This window comes from Rhinolophus hipposideros (genome assembly GCF_964194185.1).
Source record: "Rhinolophus hipposideros genome assembly, contig: HAP1_SCAFFOLD_68, whole genome shotgun sequence".
Taxonomy (NCBI): domain Eukaryota; kingdom Metazoa; phylum Chordata; class Mammalia; order Chiroptera; family Rhinolophidae; genus Rhinolophus; species Rhinolophus hipposideros.
In genome coordinates, this window is record NW_027669421.1 from 277,661 (window position 1) to 296,659 (window position 18,999).

The following is an 18,999-nucleotide window of genomic DNA, read 5'->3' on the forward strand; positions in this document are numbered from 1 at the left end:
ATCCCGGCTCCCAGAAATGTTTTTCCGGAACTCAGACGTCTGTCCTCAAACCTGCAGTGGGGTTTTCTTGTGTCCTCTCAGTGAATGGGCTTTGTGGGAGGGGCGTTAGCAGTTTCTTTCGGAGCCTGGGTTAGGAGAATCCTGCACTGTCCCTTTTCACTAGAGCAGAACCGTACCCCAAGGTGGAAGGATCCTGGCAATTTCCAACTAAGAGTCAATATATGGAAACTGACCGGGTGACCAGGACTGCTGGTCACTACAATATAAACACGTCGGACGACGACCAGGTCTGGGGTTCCCTCTGATGGCCAGCCAACGTTAAAAGTGGGCCACTCTAGTTCACAGAGGGTTCTTAATTTTCCTGGGGTCATGCGGACTCCATCATCTCCGCCAAAATCTCTTTCTAAAATTCTTGAATATGCAGTCTAGGACTGCAGGCTTACTTTGCTTCCCTCCCATAGTGTACAATGTCACAGACGGTGGAGAGGAGGACTCACTCAGCTGCTGCCCTGCTGGCGTCCCTCGAGGGAACTTAGGAGTGTTTTTCTTGGCTACAGTGTACCGAACAATTAACAGACAAGCCACTCCATGCAGTGAATCACCATTATGCCAAATGACGCTATCAGAGAATCGGGGTGAAGCACATTCAGGCTTCCATTGGCAAAGCAATGGAATCCAACAATCAGACAAGTACACTACCCCTACCCTAAACCTAACACTAAATCTAACCACAACCCTACCTCTAACCCTAACCCTAACCGTAACCCTAAGCCTAACCCTAAGCCTAACCCCAACACTAACACTAACCATATCCATACCCCTAAGCCTAACCCTAAGCCTAACCCTAAGCCTCAATCTAACCCTTACCCTAACCCTTAACCTAAGACTAACCCTAACCCTATCCCTAACCCTAACCCTAACCCTGCCCCAACCCTAACCCTGACCGTACACCTAATTCTACCCCTACCACTACCCATACCCCTAACCCAACCCCTATCCCTACTCCTACCCCTAAACCTACCCCTACACCAACACTTAGCCCTAACCCCTACCCCTAAGTTTGAGACTTACCCTAACAATAAGCCTAACCTTAAACCTAACACTAACTCTAAACCTCACCTTAAACCTAACCCTAAACCTACCCCTAACCCTACCTCTAACGCTACCCCTAACCCTATACCTCACCCTACCCCTTCCCTTAATCCTAGTAGGACCCCTAACACTAACGTGAACCATAATACTAAGACTAACCCTACCACTAACCCTAACCCTAAACATAACCCTAACCCTAATCCTAAGCCTAAGCCTACCTCTAACCCTTAACCTAACCCTAAATTTACCTCTACACCTAACCCTATCCATAACCATACCACTATCACTACACCTATCCCTACACCAAGCCCTAACCCTAAACCTACCCCTCACCCTACACTTACCCCTACCCCTACCATAACTCCAACCCTATCCCTAACCATACCCGAAACATAACCATACCACTAAACCTAACACAACCCCTAACCCTGACCCTACCCCTAACTCTAACCCTACCCCTAACCTACCCCTACCACTACTTCCGCTTCCGCTACCCATACCCCTACTCCTAACCCTAAGTGTAACCACCCTAACACTAACGCTAAACCCTAACCCTACCCCTAACCCTTCACCTACCTCTACCCATACCCATACACCTAACCCTACCACTACCCCTAAACCTAACCCTAAGCCTACCCCTAATTCTACCCCTAACCCTAACCCTAAGCCTTAACCTAACCCTAACCCTAAACCTAACCCTAACATTACCCATAACCCTAACCCTAACCCTATCTATACCACTAACGGTACCCATAACCCTTCCCCTAACCCTACACCTACGGCTACTCGTAACCCTAACCATAATCATACCACTGAACCTCACTGTACCACGAACCCTAACCTTACCCCTAACCCTAATCCTACGCCTACCCATAACCCTAACCATAAACATACCACTAAACCTAACCCTACCCCTAACCCTAACCCTACCTCTAACCCTAACCCTACCCATAATCCTATCCCTACACCTTCCCCTACCCTTACCCCAAATGTACCCTACGCCTACCCATAACTTTACCCCTAAACCTAACCCTACACCTAACCCTACCCCTAACCCTAACCTTACCTTACACCTACCCCTACCCCTACCCCAAATTCTACCCATACCACTAACCGACCCTAACACTAACCCTCACCCTAAACCCTAACCCTAACCCTACCCCTAACCCTACACCTACCCCTAAACATACCCATACCCCTAACCCTATCCGTACCACAAACCTACCTCTAAGTCTACCCGTAACCCTACCCCTAACTCTAATGCTAACACTGACCCTAACCCTAACAATAAAAGTAACCCTAAACCCTAACCCTAAACCCTAACCCTAACACTACCCCTAACCCTAACCCTAACGCTAACCCTAACAGTACCACTAACCCTAAATATAATTCTAACCCAACCCCTAACCTTACTCCTACCCCTAACCCTAACCCTAACCTAACCCTAACCCTAACACTACCTCTACTCCTACCACTATCCGTACCCCTACAACTACCCCTAACCCTACCCTACCCCTAACCTTAATACTTATACACCTACCCCTACACCTACCCCTACTCCTAACCCTAACCCTAGCCCTACTCCTACACTTACCACTAACCCTAACCCTAATCCTAAGCCTAAACTTAACCCTAACCCTAACCCTAAACAAAACTCTAACCCTAATCCTAACCGTAAGTCTGACCCTAATCCTAACCCTAAACCTAACCCTAACCCTACCCTTCACCCTAACCCTAAACCCTTAATCCTAATCCTAACCCTAACCCTACCACTAATGCTACCCCTAACCCTACACCTAACCCTATGCTACCCTAATCCTAGTCATACCCCTAACACTAACCTAACCCTAACCCTAAAACTAACCATACCCCTAACCCTAACCATAACCCTAATCTTAACACTAACCCTACCCGTACCCTAACTCTACCCATACCCCTACACCTACCCCTACCGAGACCCCAATTTCTACCCCTAACCCTACCTCTAACCCTAACCCTAACTCTAACCCTAACCCTACCACTACCCCTGCCATAACGCTAACCCTAAACCTAACACTACCCTAACCGTAACCCTAACCGTACCCCTAACCCTAACACTTCCCCTACCCTACCAGTAACACTACCCCTACCTCTACCCATCACCTACCACTACACCTAACCCTAACCCTAAACCTAACCTTAGCACTACCCCTACCCTTACCACTAAACCTAAACCTACCCCTACCCCTATCCCTAACACTAAAAATAACCCTAACCCTACTGCTACCGCTAACCGTACCCTAACCCTAACCAAAACCCTAAACTTTAACTGTACCCCTAACCCTACCCCTAACCCTACCGCTACCGCTAACCGTACCATAACCCCAACCAAAAGCCTCAACCCTACCCCTACCCCTAACCCTACACCTAACCCTAAACCTACGTTTACCCCTAACCCTAACACTTCCCTACCTCTAACCCTGCACTTAAGCCTACCCCTATTTCTACCTCTACCCTTTCCCCTAACCCTAACCCTAATGCTAACCCTAACCCTAGCCCTAACACTAAACCTAACACTAAACCCTAACCCTAAGCCCAACCCTAACCCTGCCCTTACGCCTACCACTACCCCTATCCCTACCCCTATGCCTAACACTAACCCTAACCCTACCCCTCCCCATATCCCTAACACTAAACCTAACTCTACACCTAACCATAAATCTAATATTAACCCTAATTTTAACCTTACTCCTACCCCTAACCGTAACACTACCCCTACCCTTACCTGTAACCCTACCCTACCCCTACGCCTAACCCTAGCCCTATCCCTACCCCTGCCTCTAACACTAACACTAATCCTAAGCCTAAATCTAACCCTAACCTTAACCCAAAACCTAACTCTAAAGCTTACCCCTAACCCTATCTTTAACCCTAACCCTAACCATACCCCTAACCCTACACCTACCCCTAACCCTACCCCTATCCCTAACCCTACCCGATTGCTACCACTACCAGACCAATATCCCTACCCCTACAACAAGCCCTACCCCAACGCTAACCCTAACCATAACCCTCACCATAACCCTAACCCTAAGCTTACGCCTAACCCTAACCCTAAACCTATCCCTAACCCTACACCTACCCCTAACACTACCCATAACCTTACCCTTATTGCTACACCTACCCCACCCCTAACCCTTAACCTACCCCTAACCCTACCCCTAACCCTACCCCTAACCCTACCCCTTACCCTATCCCTAAACCTACCCCTATCCGTAACACGAACCATAACCATACCAATAAACCTAACCCTACATCTAACCCTAAACCTACCCCTAACCCTACCCCTACCCCTAAACCTACCCTTAACCCTTCCCCTACCCCTACCCCTACCCCTATCCCTAACCCTACCATTACCCTAACTCTAACCCTACTGCAAAGCCTAAACATACACCTAACCCTACACCTTCCCCTTCCCCTACCCATAAACCTACCACTAACCCTACCCTTACGTCTAAACCTACCCTTAACTACGCCTATCCCTAACCCACACCATACACTATACCTAACCCTACCATAAACCCTCGCCCTAACCTTACTCCTAATCCTACACCTACCCCAAACCCTACCCATACCCCTAACCTTACCCCTATCATAAACCTACCCCTAAGCCTACCCTTACCCCTAACCCTAATCCTAACCCTAACCCTACCCCTACTCCTGCCCCTAACCTTACCCTAACCCTACCGCTAACCCTCATCTAATCCTAACCCTACCCCTGATTATACTGCTACTCCTAACACTAACCATAACCCTACCTCTAACCCTAACACAATCCCTATCCCTACAACGACCCCTACCCCTACCCCTAACCCTACCCTACCGCTAACTCTACCCATAAACCTACACCTATCTTTACACCTTTCACTACCGCTACCCCAAACCCTAACGCTACACCAACCTCTAACCTTACCCCTACCCATACCCTTATCCCTAACACTAACCCTACCATATCTTTACCCCTATGACAACCTCTACCCCTACAACTACCCCTACTCCTACCTTACACTTAATCCTACAACTACCCCTAACCCTACCCCTACACCTACCCCTAAACTTCAACCTACCCCTATTCCTACACCTACCATTTTCTCTACCCCTTCCCCTAAACCTACCCCTAACCTCTAACCTTACCCCTACTCCTACCTTTGCACCTAACCTACCCCTAACCCTACCCCTACCCCTACCCCTCACCCTAACCCTAACACTACCCCTAAACCTAAATCTCATCCTAACCCTACACCTAACCCTACTCCAACCTCTAACCGTAACTGTACCATATCTCTACACCAACCACTATCACTACCCCTACAACTACCCCTACCCCTACCCCTAATCCTACCCCTACCCCTAAACCTAACCCTAACCTTAACCCTACCCCTACACCTACCACTACAACTACTCCTACCCACACCCCTAACCCTAACCCTAAACCTCCCTTCAGGAGAACTTTGACTAATGTACCCACTACTGCACTGTAATGTATATTCCATATAACTGGATCTCAAACATTGACACACAGCACACACCATTTTGAATCATTGTCTCTGGGAATACAGCCCAGTGCATCTGTACACTAGATAATAAGTACACTCAGTTTAGATCTACGTGATGTGCATCACACCAGATTTAATGAAGGGCTTTTAGGTGCATGTTATAAGCTTATTATGTATGGCCCAGAAAAGGGAGAAGGAAATAACATTTAATTTACATTTACTAACTTTTAATAAACACCTGCTATGTGCCAGGAGCAGACTGGGCTCTTCCTAGTATACCACCTTATATCCCATAGAATCCTCTTAATATTATAGAATAGATGGAATTACCTCAGCAAGGTTAGGGGAGCTGCTCAGGACAACCTTTCATTTGTTCATCAGGTATTGCTGAGCAGCTGCTTTTGGTCAGGCACTTTGCGTGGCTCTGGGCCCAGAAAAGTAAATGAGAGACATGGTCTCCTCAAGGAGCTAAAATTCTAGAAAGTATAACCAATAATAGTCAAGTGAACAAGAAATGAATAACATTGTAGGGAATAAAAAAATGCTGTGAAGGAAATGAGCAGGATGAAGTGACATGGATCCAATGCTACGTTGGTCAGAGAATGTTAAATGTAAGCTCACTGAGATCTGAAGGAAGTCACATAAAGACTGAAGGTGGGCGGGGTCGGGTGGCATCCTGGGCATTGCTGGACAGGGAAGCCATCAGACCTGCTTTTGTACGTTCCAGAAGGCGCCTGACATGAGGATGTCAAGTTTGGTGTAATCAATGCATTGATGGGATTTAAAGACAAGGGAATGACAAGATCATCTGGTGAGAGACTCAGAAGGTGGAAGCTGGACAGAGCTCTGAGGACTCCAGCCATCAGAGGTCAATAGGAGGAGTGCCAGCAAGGACGCTGAGTAGGAGGGCTCACTGAGAGTCGCAGGAGGAGAACCGGGAGAGATGAGCGTCCCAAAAGGCCGGCTAGTGCGACTGTCTAGGATCCAGATCTGGTGTCTGCATCTATGCCTTACCATTCCCTGGGTTTCAGCTACATCACTCCAGTTTCTGCCTACATGGTCACTTGACCATCTTCCCTGTGTATGTGCAAGTGTGTCCCCAAATCTCCCTCTCCTTATAAGGATGCTAGTCATCAGATTTAGGGCCCACCCTTATTCAGTGTGACCTCCTCTTAACTTGATTACATCAGCGAAGACCCTATTTCCAAATAAGGTCATAAGGGGTTAATGTTTCAACATATTTGGGTGAAGGGACACAATTCAGCCCACCACAGAGGGAATATTAGTTTTCTATTACACAGTTTCTGTGCATTAGGAGTTCAGGCATAGGTAAGATCAGGGTGTCATCAGGCTGAAATCTGGGGCGGTGGTTCTCATCTAAAGATCCTCTTCCAAGTTCACTGGTTGTTGGCATAATTGAATTCCTTGTGGTTGTAGGGCTGAGGTCCCAGTGTTTTTTCTGTCTGTTGGCCAGGGGTCAGCTAAGTCTTCAATGTCAGCAGGAACACATTACTCCGATGCTTCACCTTGTAAAGGCTTGCCTGGTTAAGGCAGGCCCTTCCAGGATTCTGTTTTGATTAGCGGAAAGTCAACTGGTTAGTAATCTAGTCATGGGAATAACATCTTATCATACTTCCAAGTTCCACCCATATGCAAGGGGTGGGAGTCATCTTAGAATTCTGCCTACTACAGAAGAAGCTTCTTTTAACCCCAGGAAGATTTGTAATTAAAACATACGTTAAATCTTTCGGAGTTTTGTGTTTTGACTTTTTTTTTTTACATTAAAAAGTCTGTGCATATTTGGTATTTATGTACTTGCAATGTTTTAAGAAAATTTGTCTAATTGGACCAACATGTCAGCCTTATAATTCCCATTTAAAATCATAATTGTAAATGTATTTCAGTTGACACAGTCTAGTATCTTCAATTTTAGGAGAATATAAGAATGAGCCCTTTTCATAGTTACTGTACCATGTCTGCATTTTTTATACGATTGAGCTTTTCTGAGTTGAAGCGATGCCATTTTTGACTTCTTCCATCTGCTCAGAGAAATCTATAATCTTCACTGAGGTTGTAGCTAACTTCTTCAGCCTTGATTAGATTCTTAATTTTTAAAGCTTTTTTTATCCTAATATCTGCTATCTATTTCCTGACCCTAGTCCAGGAGAGTGGGACCTGGTGGGGCGTGCTCAAGGAAAATTTTCTTTCTTTTTTTTTTAACTTTTATTTATTTTAAGTGTGTTTTTCCAGGACCCATCAGCTCCAAGTCAAGTAGTTGTTTCAATCCAGTTGTGGACGGCACAGTTCACAGTGGCCCATGCAGGGATCGAGCCGGCAACTTTGCCGTCAAGCACACCACGCTCTAACCAACTGAGCCAACCGGCAGCCCCAAGGAAGGCTTTCTTAAGGAAATGATGTTTCATCTGAGACTGGATAGATGAGTCAATGTGGGCCAGGCAGAAGTGGGGAAGAGCATTTTGCTGAATGACTCACTCATTCTGAGTTCCAGCTCTGGGGCAGCAGCTCAAAAGGCGCCAGGGACACACAGGGAGGAAGCAAATCATCTGGCTGCAGAGCGAGAGCCAGAGGGGCAGCCTCCCCACAGCAGAAGCGCTGGCAGAAACCGTGGATTCCCTGCTGAGCCCTTCCGTCACCCACTGTCCAGACTCAGGCAGGTGCGACATCTGAGCTTCCAGCAACCTTGATCCTTATGATTTTAGAAGCGAGTAAGGCACATGTTACCCGTTTTTCAGATGAGGACACTCAAAGAAGTGAAGTAACTATTAAATGGTGGAGAGAGGATCTGAGCCCAAGTCTTGAGACTGCTGGCTGTCTTTCCTGCTTAGTTGCCAAACTCCTACAGATCATTTTTATCAAAAAGCTTGTCTTTTTACAAAAAGCATCTATTGCATGAAACAGTATGCAAAAAAATTACTCTATTGTTGCAAATTACTGAGTAGATGCTATCTGTGACAAATGAGGGAAAGTAAAAGAGGAACCCATTCAAATGTCAGAGATCTGGCCCTACAAGAACTGGGAAAGAAAACAGAGGTTTCCCCCCGACCCCCAAAAAAACTCATGAATTTTATTTTTTCTTGACCTAAAATCTGTCAGTCAGATCTCAAAGCTTTCTCTCAACTCCTTGGCTTCCAATGGACCATTTTTGTGATGTTGGGCAGACAGTCAACTGCCAAAACACCTGGGAAAGAGTTTTCATCCTCAGGTGCTGGGGGAAATGCAACGGAGCAACTGATCTGAAACTTAGTCAAAGAGACACTAAAAGTAGGAAAACCACACCTCAAAACCATCTTGGAGTCTGGGGGCTGTACCCTCCCCAAACTGAATATATGACAGTCATAATGGGGGGCAGGGCAGAGGAAGTCCACTTGGGATCCTATGGAAGAAGTCTAGCTACACTGAAGCAGCCATGTGCATGGAGTGGGAGGTGTGCAGGGGGGAAAGAGGCTCACGGAGCCTCAGCCCTTTCAGTCTTCCCAGGTGTTGAGATGCCCCAGCTTTAGCTGCCGTCTGACTGCCGAAGAAATTCAGTCAAGAACTGCCAAGCAGAGCCCCACTAACTCCCAGATTCATGAGCAAAATAATTGTTACTGTTTTTGTCAAAAGTTCAGAAATAACAGAAGTGAAACCAACAAATTACCTAACTAGTGATTAGTAAAAGGTTATTGGGTTCACACCAAAAGACGGTTTGCAATGTAAGAACATTTCAAACCCAAACATGGAATATTGTTATAAATCTCACAGCTTATAGAGTGAGAAAGCAGTGACTGTTTGTTCTTCACAGGGATTGGTTATTATATTAGAATGTTCTTAAATGACAGAGGAATTGGTCAGCGGTTACCACATGTCAACCTTGGGAAAGAGTTCAAGTTTTGCTTCTGATTTCCAGAGGCATAAGCAAGAAATGAACCAGGTCACGTTAGACTTGCAAAATCAGCTAAATTAAGCTTTGCTGATATGACTAAACTAATTTTGTCTGCTCAGGGAATTTTAAAGGCTGGTCTCTGTTTGCTTTTATTTTAACAATTTTAAGCCAAAAATTGTGTGGTTGGGAGGGGGGTTGTTAAACAGCAATAGATAATTGGACAACTGTTAATGTCTCCCATATCTCCAACACACACACACACACACACACACACACACACACACTTGATAATTAAGAAGAATTTATTGACTGATTTCAATGAGAGAGCCACTGTTCTATGCTCTGTAGCTATAAAGCTGGGGCAGAGGTGGGGGTGAGAATCTCAATATATGATTTCTCTCTATGAAGCTTACAGACTAGAAAGAAAACAAATCGAAAGAAACAAAACAAAATCCCATGGGTGCAAGGTTGTAAGCGCAACAATCAAAGCCTGCAAAGGTTATTATAAACACTCAGGGATGGGGCACCCAACCCAATCTGAAGAATGGCTGGAGAAGGTTTCAACTGAGCTGAGCCTCAAAGAAGAAAAGGATAGAGGCCAGGAAAGGAGGAAGGGAATGGGAGTGGGCAGACAGCATGAGAAGGATAGCAAGGAGAGACATACGTGCAATGTGGACAGGGACAGCACTGCAAGGTGGCTGGAAATGACACTGGTGAGATAGACATGAATGTGGAAGCTGGTAGGAGATGTGGATAGAATCTCCCAATGTCATTTCAGCAAGGGACCAGCATGGTCAGATGTCAGTTTGGAGCAGACCTCTTTGGCATCTGGCTATGGAATGGCTGAGGCAAAAGAAAGTTGGAGCAAGACGCACAGGTTCAGAAAGCATCAATGAGGGCTGGGGCCAGTGAGCATGGGAGCTGGCTTTTATCATCTCACAGAAGACAATTGAGTTTTCAGGAATTTGGGGGAGAGACTGTGAAACCTTTGATAGCTTGAAATCATCCACAGTAGGAATGTTTGCTCTACAGAAATTACTAATTGCTGTAAAGCAAGGCTTCCCTCCAGAGCAGGTGGCTAACCATTTAGCAGCACCTCACTGATGGAAGTACAGATGCTAATAGATTCCAGAAACACTGAAGAAGGAACGAGGGGCAAGACTAGATGATTAATTCACTATGGGGAAAGAGTCAGCGGTGCCTCCAAATTTCTAATGTATACAAATGGGTGAATGTCAATGACGTGAGTTGCGATGGAGAATAGCGAGGAGAAGACAGTTTGGCCAAGATAATGAAATTGGGGGTTGTAACATGTTGATTTTGAGATGCCAGCAAGCAATTGATTGCAGATGTCTGAAGCTTGGAGGAGGGTATGTGCAAGGCCATGAGGGTGAGTGAGATTTTCCAGGGTGGGGAAGGAGAGCATAGAAGCATTAAGCATTGAAGGGTGCTGAGGGGGAGTATCAGGAACACAAAGATTTCAGCTATGAGGGAGCTCTCAGACAGGGCATTCGGAGCAGTGGGGAAAGCACAGAGCATGTGATTACAGGTGTCAGATGCAGCAGAGAGGGTCAATAAAATAATTCAATGGTAAGTATCTGTAAGTGATGCATCCCATTTCACCATCTTGAGGTAAAAAAAGTGGCATTTCTTTAGTATTCAAACACCCAACTCTCTAATTATCAACCACCCATCCTAACATTCTTAGGGTTTCTATCTCATATAGAGTCAGACATGCTTACACGGTGTAGACATCTGTCCCAGAAAATGAATATATTACATTCTATTACCGTGTTTCCCGGAAAACAAGACCTAGCCGGACAATCAGCTCTAATGCGTCTTTTGGAGCAAAAATTAATATAAGACCCGGTCTTATTTTACTATACTATAAGACCAGGTCTTACCTAACATAATATAATATAAGACTGGATCTTATATTAATTTTTACTCCAAAAGACGCATTATCACTGATTGACCAGCTAGGTCTTATTTTCGGGGAAACACGGTAGTTCTGTTTCTCTGAAGAACCCTGATTAATACAAACAAAAAGCCTAACCTGAAATTAAGTTAATTTGGTGACTACTAAAATAGGACACCAAATACAATGAACCAAAAGGAATTCACATTTTTTTTTCAGAGCTAGAGGGAAGCTAAGAGTTCACCTGTCCTGGCCTCTTTACCTCCCTGATAGAGAGGTACGTCCCAGGGTACTTTGCCCCTTCCTGAGTCTCAGGCTGTGCCCAGGTAGCCTGACACTCAGGCCTGTGTCCCCCACTCCACCAGGGACTTCTGAAAAGAGAGATGTCTCATTGTGGAAAAAATAAATGAGATGGAAAACAGACAAATCACATGTGTGTCAACACTGACAGGTGAATTATTTAATCAGAAGCAAGAACCTATGCAGAAAATGAAGTACTGAGACTATTTCTCACTCCTGAAGCATACATAGAAGATAATGACAATACTTTTCAGACCATGACAAAGAATTGTGATATCATGATTATTTTTCCAAATCACTGGCTCTGGCTAATTAAGACTTTAACAGAAAATTTTGCTCCAAGAACTCTTAACAGTTTTACAGCAAAACAGGGAATCAAAGATTTAATGTTCACTCCATGCTCTGCCTTGATTTGATAGCAAAGATGGCAGGCACTAAGACAGTTTCTCTGTATACGCAATGGGAAAGGAGTAGGAAGTCATTAATAAGTAATATTATGACTATGTTATTCTTATTTAATATTCACAGAGGACCAACAATCCCCTAAAGGATAAACACCCAACTCCTTCCCAGTGAGTTTATTGTTTCACGATTTAGGGACATAGGATGAAGGAGAGGAACAAGGACCACACACACCCACACACACACACACACACACACTCTCACACACTCACTCTGGCTTTTCATAAAACAGTGCCATTTTCCCTGAGATTCAAGATACTTGGCTGAGTCTGTTGCAAATTGGCGGCAGTTGAAAGTCTCCTCCCAGAGCCTCTTTCTGATGGAAGCCTCGACTACACACCTTACTCCTCATACTGTACAGGCACATGCTGCATATCAGTAAAAGGAAAGCACCCTGTTAGAGATTATACACGTCGTAGTCTGAGTCCCTCTTTCCAATTCATTCAGGTGTATACCTAAGGACTAGAAACAGGGCGGTCGCCAAAGGAGTGGCGGGCCAAAGCCTAGGGCACGCGGTATTCCGGGGCGGACCCCATCCAATTACTAACCAGGCCCGACCCTGCTTCGCTTCCCAGATCAGAGGAGATCGGGCGCGTTCAAGCCGCTGTGGCCATAGACGCTGGGAGCAGGCTCCTGGCGCCACAAGATCGGCGGACCGCCCTATATGGTGAGCGCGAACCAGGCTGCCGGGCTGCTCCCATCCGGAGCATCTCCCCGCTGGCCGGCTCCGCCAGGGCCCCGCTTCCCGCCTGCTCCCCGCCTCCTCCAAATTTCGCCTGGGTGAACTTCCTTTTACTCCTTGCCCGCAGCGAGGCCCCTTAGCGTTATATGTGGCTCCACGGGGCCGCTACCACTTCCCTGGAGGTGGCAGAAGACAGACAGACAGGGGTTGGGAGTTGGGGAGGAGGGGGGACGGACGCACTGGATGGGACACCGACTGGGACAGAGGCACTGAGGCTGAGTTGAAGTGGCAGCTTCCCCACCGGAGTGCGGTGGTGCCCGGGGCTGGGCTCCGTTGCGGATGCAGTGCCCGGGCGCTGTCAGTCACCTTGGGACCCCGGGGCAGGCCTCCAGGGTCCGCGGATTGCAGCCGGGCTCCAAGCCCGCCCGGGGTCCCTCAGGCGGGAGGAGAGGGGCAGCCCCAGACACCCTCCTTGTGTGGGTTGTGTGCATGCCCGCCTGCCTGCTTTTCCCTGTGGTGGTCTCTCCTGGAACCCGAGGGCACGTGCGCTCCCTATTTTCGCCGTTTTGTCCAGCTCTTTTGGTGCTGGGGGCGGGGCCACCGAGGCAGGCGGGAAGGGAGGGCGCCTGGCGCTCCTGGGAGATGAAAGGGGGGCGGGGAGGGGTCGCGGTGCTGTCCAGCGGAGACAGATCTTTCCGGTGGGGTGGGGCGGGTGGCCTTCCCCTTGGTCCGGTGTCCGGCGACACCCCGAGTCTCTGTCTCGGGGCCCAAGTGCAGGCAGAGCGATAGTCGTCCCCTGGGCTGGGTCCCGATGTGCCAAGCACGTCCTTGGCTGGAGAAAGCCGCCCAAGGCCTAGGCAGGCCTGCGCCTGCAGACAGACTGGGGCTTGGGCGTTGGGGTGGGACCAAAGGCTGCTGGCAGAGGGCTTGCGGGAGGGAAGGGGACTAAGAAGGGGGTGCCGGAGGGCGGGGGAGCCCGGGCCGAAGGGCGTGGCCTGGGGCCCATGCAGGAGATTGTAGTGCTGTGTGGCGCCACCCATTCCTCTCCCCCTAACCCTCCAGCCTCCCAAGCGCCACCCCTGGCGTGGGTTTATTAGGCGGGCTGGGCCACTCCCGAAGGACGAGGGGCGGGGCGGCCGCAAAAGGAGTGGCGGGCCAAAGCCTAGGGCACCCGGTATTCCGGGGCGGACCCCATCCAAGTACTAACCAGGCCCGACCCTGCTTAGCTTCCCAGATCAGAGGAGATCGGGCCCGTTCAAGCCGCTGTGGCCATAGACGCTGGGAGTAGGCTCCTGGCGCCACAAGATCGGCGGACCGCCCTGTATGGTGAGCACGAACCAGGCTGCCGGGCTGCTCCCATCCGGAGCATCTCCCCGCTGGCCGGCTCTGCCAGGGCCCCGCCTCCCGCCTGCTCCCCGCCTCCTGCATACGTCGCCTGGGTGGACTTCCTTTTACTCCTTGCCCGCAGCGAGGCCCCTTAGCGCCATCTGTGGCTCCACGGGGCCTCTACCACTTCCCTGGAGGAGGCAGAAGACAGACAGACAGGGGTTGGGAGTTGGGGAGGAGGGGGGACGGACGCAGTGGATGGGACACCGACTGGGACAGACGCTCTGAGGCTGAGTTGAAGTGGCAGCTTCCCCACAGGAGTGCCGTGGTGCCCGGGGCTGGGCTCCGTTACGGAGGCAGTGCCCGGGCGCTGTCAGTCACCTTGGGACCCCGGGGCAGGCCTCCAGGGTCCGCGGATTGCCGCCGGGCTTCGAGCCCGCCAGGGGTCCCTCAGGCGGGAGGAGAGGGGCAGCCCCAGGCACCCTCCTTGTGTGGGTTGTGAGCATGCCCGCCTGCCTGCTTTTCCCTGTGGTGGTCTCTCCTGGAACCCGAGGGCACGTGCGCTCCCTATTTTCGCCCTTTTGTCCAGCTCTTTTGGTGCTGGGGGCGGGGCCACCGAGGCAGGCGGGAAGGGAGGGCGCCTGGCGCTCCTGGCAGATGAAAGGGGGGCGGGGAGGGGTCGCGGTGCTGTCCAGCGGAGACAGATCTTTCCGGTGTGGAGGGGCGGGTGGCCTTCCCCTTGGTCCGGTGTCCGGCGACACCCCGAGTCTCTGTCTCGGGGCCCAGGTGCAGGCAGAGCGATAGTCGTCCCCTGGGCTGGGTCCTGAGGTGCCAAGCACGTCCTTGGCTGGAGAAAGCCGCCCAAGGCCTAGGCAGGCCTGCGCCTGCAGACAGACCTGGGCTTGGGCGTTGGGGGCGGGACGAAAGGCTGCTGGCAGAGGGCTTGCGGGAGGGAAGGGGACTAAGAAGGGTGTGCGGGGAGGGAGGGAGCCCGGGCCGAAGGGCCTGGCGTAGGGCCGATGCAGCGAGATTGTAGTGCTGTGTGGCGCCACCCATTCCTCTCCCCCTAACCCTCCAGCCTCCCAAGCGCCACCCCTGGCGTGGGTTTATTAGGCGCGCTGGTCCACTCCCTAAGGACTAGGGACAGGGCGGCCGCCAAAGGAGTGGCGGGCCAAAGCCTAGGGCACCCGGTATTCCGGGGCGGACCCCATCCAAGTACTAACCAGGCCCGACCCTGCTCCGCTTCCCAGATCAGAGGAGATCGGGCGCGTTCAAGCCGCTGTGGCCATAGACGCTGGGAGTAGGCTCCCGGCGCCACAAGATCGGCGGACCGCCCTGTATGGTGAGCGCGAACCAGGCTGCTGGGCTGCTCCCATCTGGAGCATCTCCCCGCCGGCCGGCTCCGCCAGGGCCCCGCCTCCCGCCTGCTCCCCGCCTCCTGCAAACGTTGCCTGGGTGGACTGCCTTTTACTCCTTGCCCGCAGCGAGGCCCCTTAGCGCCATCTGTGGCTCCACGGGCCGCTACCCCTTCCCTGGAGGTGGCAAAAGACAGACAGACATGTGCTGGGAGTTGGGGAGGAGGGGAGACGGACGCACAGAATGGGACACCGACTGGGACAGAGGCACTGAGGCTGAGTTGAAGTGGCAGCTTCCCCACAGGAGTGCCGTGGTGCCCGGGGCTGGGCTTTGTTACGGAGGCAGTGCCCGGGTGCTGTCAGTCACCGTGGGACCCCGGGGCAGGCCTCCAGGGTCCGCGGATTGTAGCCGGGCTCCGAGCCCCGGGGTCCCGCATGCGGTAGGAGAGGGGCAGCCCCAGACACCCTCCTTGTGTGGGTTGTGTGCATGCCCGCCTGCCTGCTTTTCCCTGTGGTGGTCTCTCCTGGAACCCGAGGGCACGTGCGCTCCCTATTTTCTCCGTTTTGTCCAGCTCTTTTGGTGCTGGGGGCGGGGCCACCGAGGCAGGCGGGAAGGGAGGGCGCCTGGCGCTCCTGGGAGATGAAAGGGGGGCGGGGAGGGGTCGCGGTGCTGTCCAGCGGAGACAGATCTTTCCGGTGGGGTGGGGCGGGTGGCCTTCCCCTTGGTCCGGTGTCCGGCGACACCCCGAGTCTCTGTCTCGGGGCCCAGGTGCAGGCAGAGCGATAGTCGTCCCCTGGGCTGGGTCCCGAGGTGCCAAGGACGTCCTTGGCTGGAGAAAGCCGCCCAAGTCCGAGGCAGGCCTGCGCATGCAGACAAACCAGGGCTTGGTCGTTGGGGGCGGGAGGAAAGGCTGCTGGCAGAGGGCTTGCTGGAGGGAAGGGGACTAAGAAGGGGGTGCGGGGAGGGGGGGAGCCCGGGCCGAAGGGCCTGGCGTGGGGCCGATGCAGCGAGATTGTAGTGCTGTGTGGCGCCACCCATTCCTATCCCCCTAACCCTCCAGCCTCCCAAGCGCCACCCCTGGCGTGGGTTTATTAGGCGGGCTGGGCCATTCCCGGAGGACGAGGGGCGGGGCGGCCGCAAAAGGAGTGGCGGGCCAAAGCCTAGGGCACCCGGTATTCCGTGGCGGACCCCATCCAAGTACTAACCAGGCCGGACCCTGCTCCGCTTCCCAGATCAGAGGAGATCGGGCGCGTTCAAGCCGCTGTGGCCATAGACGCTTGAGTAGGCTCCTGGCGCCACAAGATCGGCGGACCGCCCTGTATGGTGAGCGCGAACCAGGCTGCCGGGCTGCTCCCAACCGGAGCATCTCCCGCTGGCCGGCTCCGCCAGGGCCCCGCCTCCCGACTGCTCCCCTCCTCCTGCAAACGTCGCCTGGGTGGACTTCCTTTTACTCCTTGCCCGCAGCGAGGCCCCTTAGCGCCATCTGTGGCTCCACGGGGCCGCTACCACTTCCCTGGAGGTGGCAGAAGACAGACAGACAGGGGTTGGGAGTTGGGGAGGAGGGGGGACGGACGCACTGGATGGGACACCGACTGGGACAGACGCTCTGAGGCTGAGTTGAAGTGGCAGCTTCCCCACCGGAGTGCGGTGGTGCCCGGGGCTGGGCTCCGTTACGGAGGCAGTGCCCGGGCGCTGTCAGTCACCGTGGGACCCCGGGGCAGGCCTCCAGGGTCCGCGGATTGCAGCCGGGCTCCGAGCCCCGGGGTCCCGAATGCGGGAGGAGAGGAGCAGTCCCAGACACCCTCCTTGTGTGGGTTGTGTGCATGCCCGCCTGCCTGCTTTTTTCTGTGGTGGTCTCTCCTGGAACCCGAGGGCACGTGCGCTCCCTATTTTCGCCGTTTTGTCCAGCTCTTTTGGTGCTGGGCGCGGGGCCACCGAGGCAGGCGGGAAGGGAGGGCGCCTGGCGCTCCTGGGAGATGAAAGGGGGGCGGGGAGGGGTCGCGGTGCTGTCTTGTATTACAGTAAAATAAGACCGGGTCTTATATTAATTTTTGCTCCAAGAGATGCATTGCAACTGATTGTCCAGCTAGGTCTTATTTTCAGGGAAAGACGGTGTCTGTTTTGAGAACAACACAGGGATGAATTTTTTTGTAATCTTGGAATAGGCAACATTTTCTTAGAGAAGACACAGAGAGCTCTAACCAGAAATGGAGAACGAAGGGGAAGAGGAGGAGAAGATGGAGAAGGAGGAGAAAGAGAAGAAAAATGTGATTTCAAAACTTTAAAAACTTTAGTTCATCAAAATACACCTCTAAAAGAATGCATAGCAAAGCCCCAGATTGAAAGAAAATATAAGTTGAACTTTTACATAATAATGCATATTGGAAATATAATGAAAATAATACTGTATGCAAGCATAACATAAAAATCTGAAAAATACTCTTAATCTAGAATAAAATATTGTGTCATGTAGAATCGTAACTTGCTAAATTTCAAAGATGGAAAATTTCTGCACTTGGAAACAGCTACGTCCACTACTTAGGAGGTGCATAATGTATAGAAGCACTGCCAAAAACTTGCACTCAGTGCTTGTGACAAAAAGGCCAAAATACTCTCCAGAGCATCAGAAATAGTCTTTCTCTGCTGGAATCCATTTCTGAAAACTCAGAAAAACGCAACAGCTAAAATTGGACTCTTTCCTCTGAAATGGTAGATTAGAATAATAGTAGATACTTTTTCCACTAGCTGCCAAACTTACGTAGTGATTACGGAGAAGTGATTATTAGTTCATAGCATTTTAGGTTCAAATGTATATGCAACTTAAAAGCACAAAAACCTAATAGTAGCCTTAACGTGTTATAATGTAAGGGTTTCATCCCAAGAAAGTTGTCAGAGCTATTACTGGTTTTACCTCGATTACTTCGATTTTTACCTCGATTTTTAGCTAGAATCTTCCATGATTTATTTCTAATGATTTACATATTTAATTTGTTTCACTTAACGTAAGGATGTTTCTCAGAATGCCTAATCATGTCTAAGTTTAATAATTGTATTATGTCTGTATGATCTGTGCTTCTGGGTGTTGGTAAATTCATTTTTATATTTCCCACTCAGTTTTATAATGACAAAAAATGATTAAATACTCAAATATTGGCAAAATAATTGTACAGACAAGTGTGTTGACACTGCCAAAAATGAACAGTCAGTAGTGTGGTTAGTTATGAATCGATTAACTTAATGCAAACTCACCTTTGGAAAGACAACTGAAGGATTTAAGTGACAAATTTAAGGTGGGTTTTTAAAAAGGTGTTTGAAAATCAAACCGGCTATAATAATACTGGTCCAGTTGTCACAAATTGACAAGTGAATATAATACCAACTAAAGAAAGGATTGGAAACGTGGATCTTTTCTAGCCATTCTAGACTGAATAAATTGGTGGAATCC

At 50.2% G+C, this 18,999-nt stretch overlaps 1 protein-coding gene across 1 annotated transcript in view; it reads left to right on the forward strand.

The window, feature by feature from the left end:
* Window positions 1–221: 221 nt before the first annotated feature.
* Window positions 222–18,999, forward strand: part of LOC308495595 (ankyrin repeat domain-containing protein 26-like) — a gene marked incomplete at both ends in the record, with an annotated part of 135,943 nt that continues 117,165 nt past the window's right edge. Inside the window, one exon of the mRNA XM_081080564.1 lies at window positions 222–287. Within this exon, the coding sequence (XP_080936690.1) occupies window positions 222–287 (66 nt within the window). The remainder of the gene's footprint in view (window positions 288–18,999) is intronic.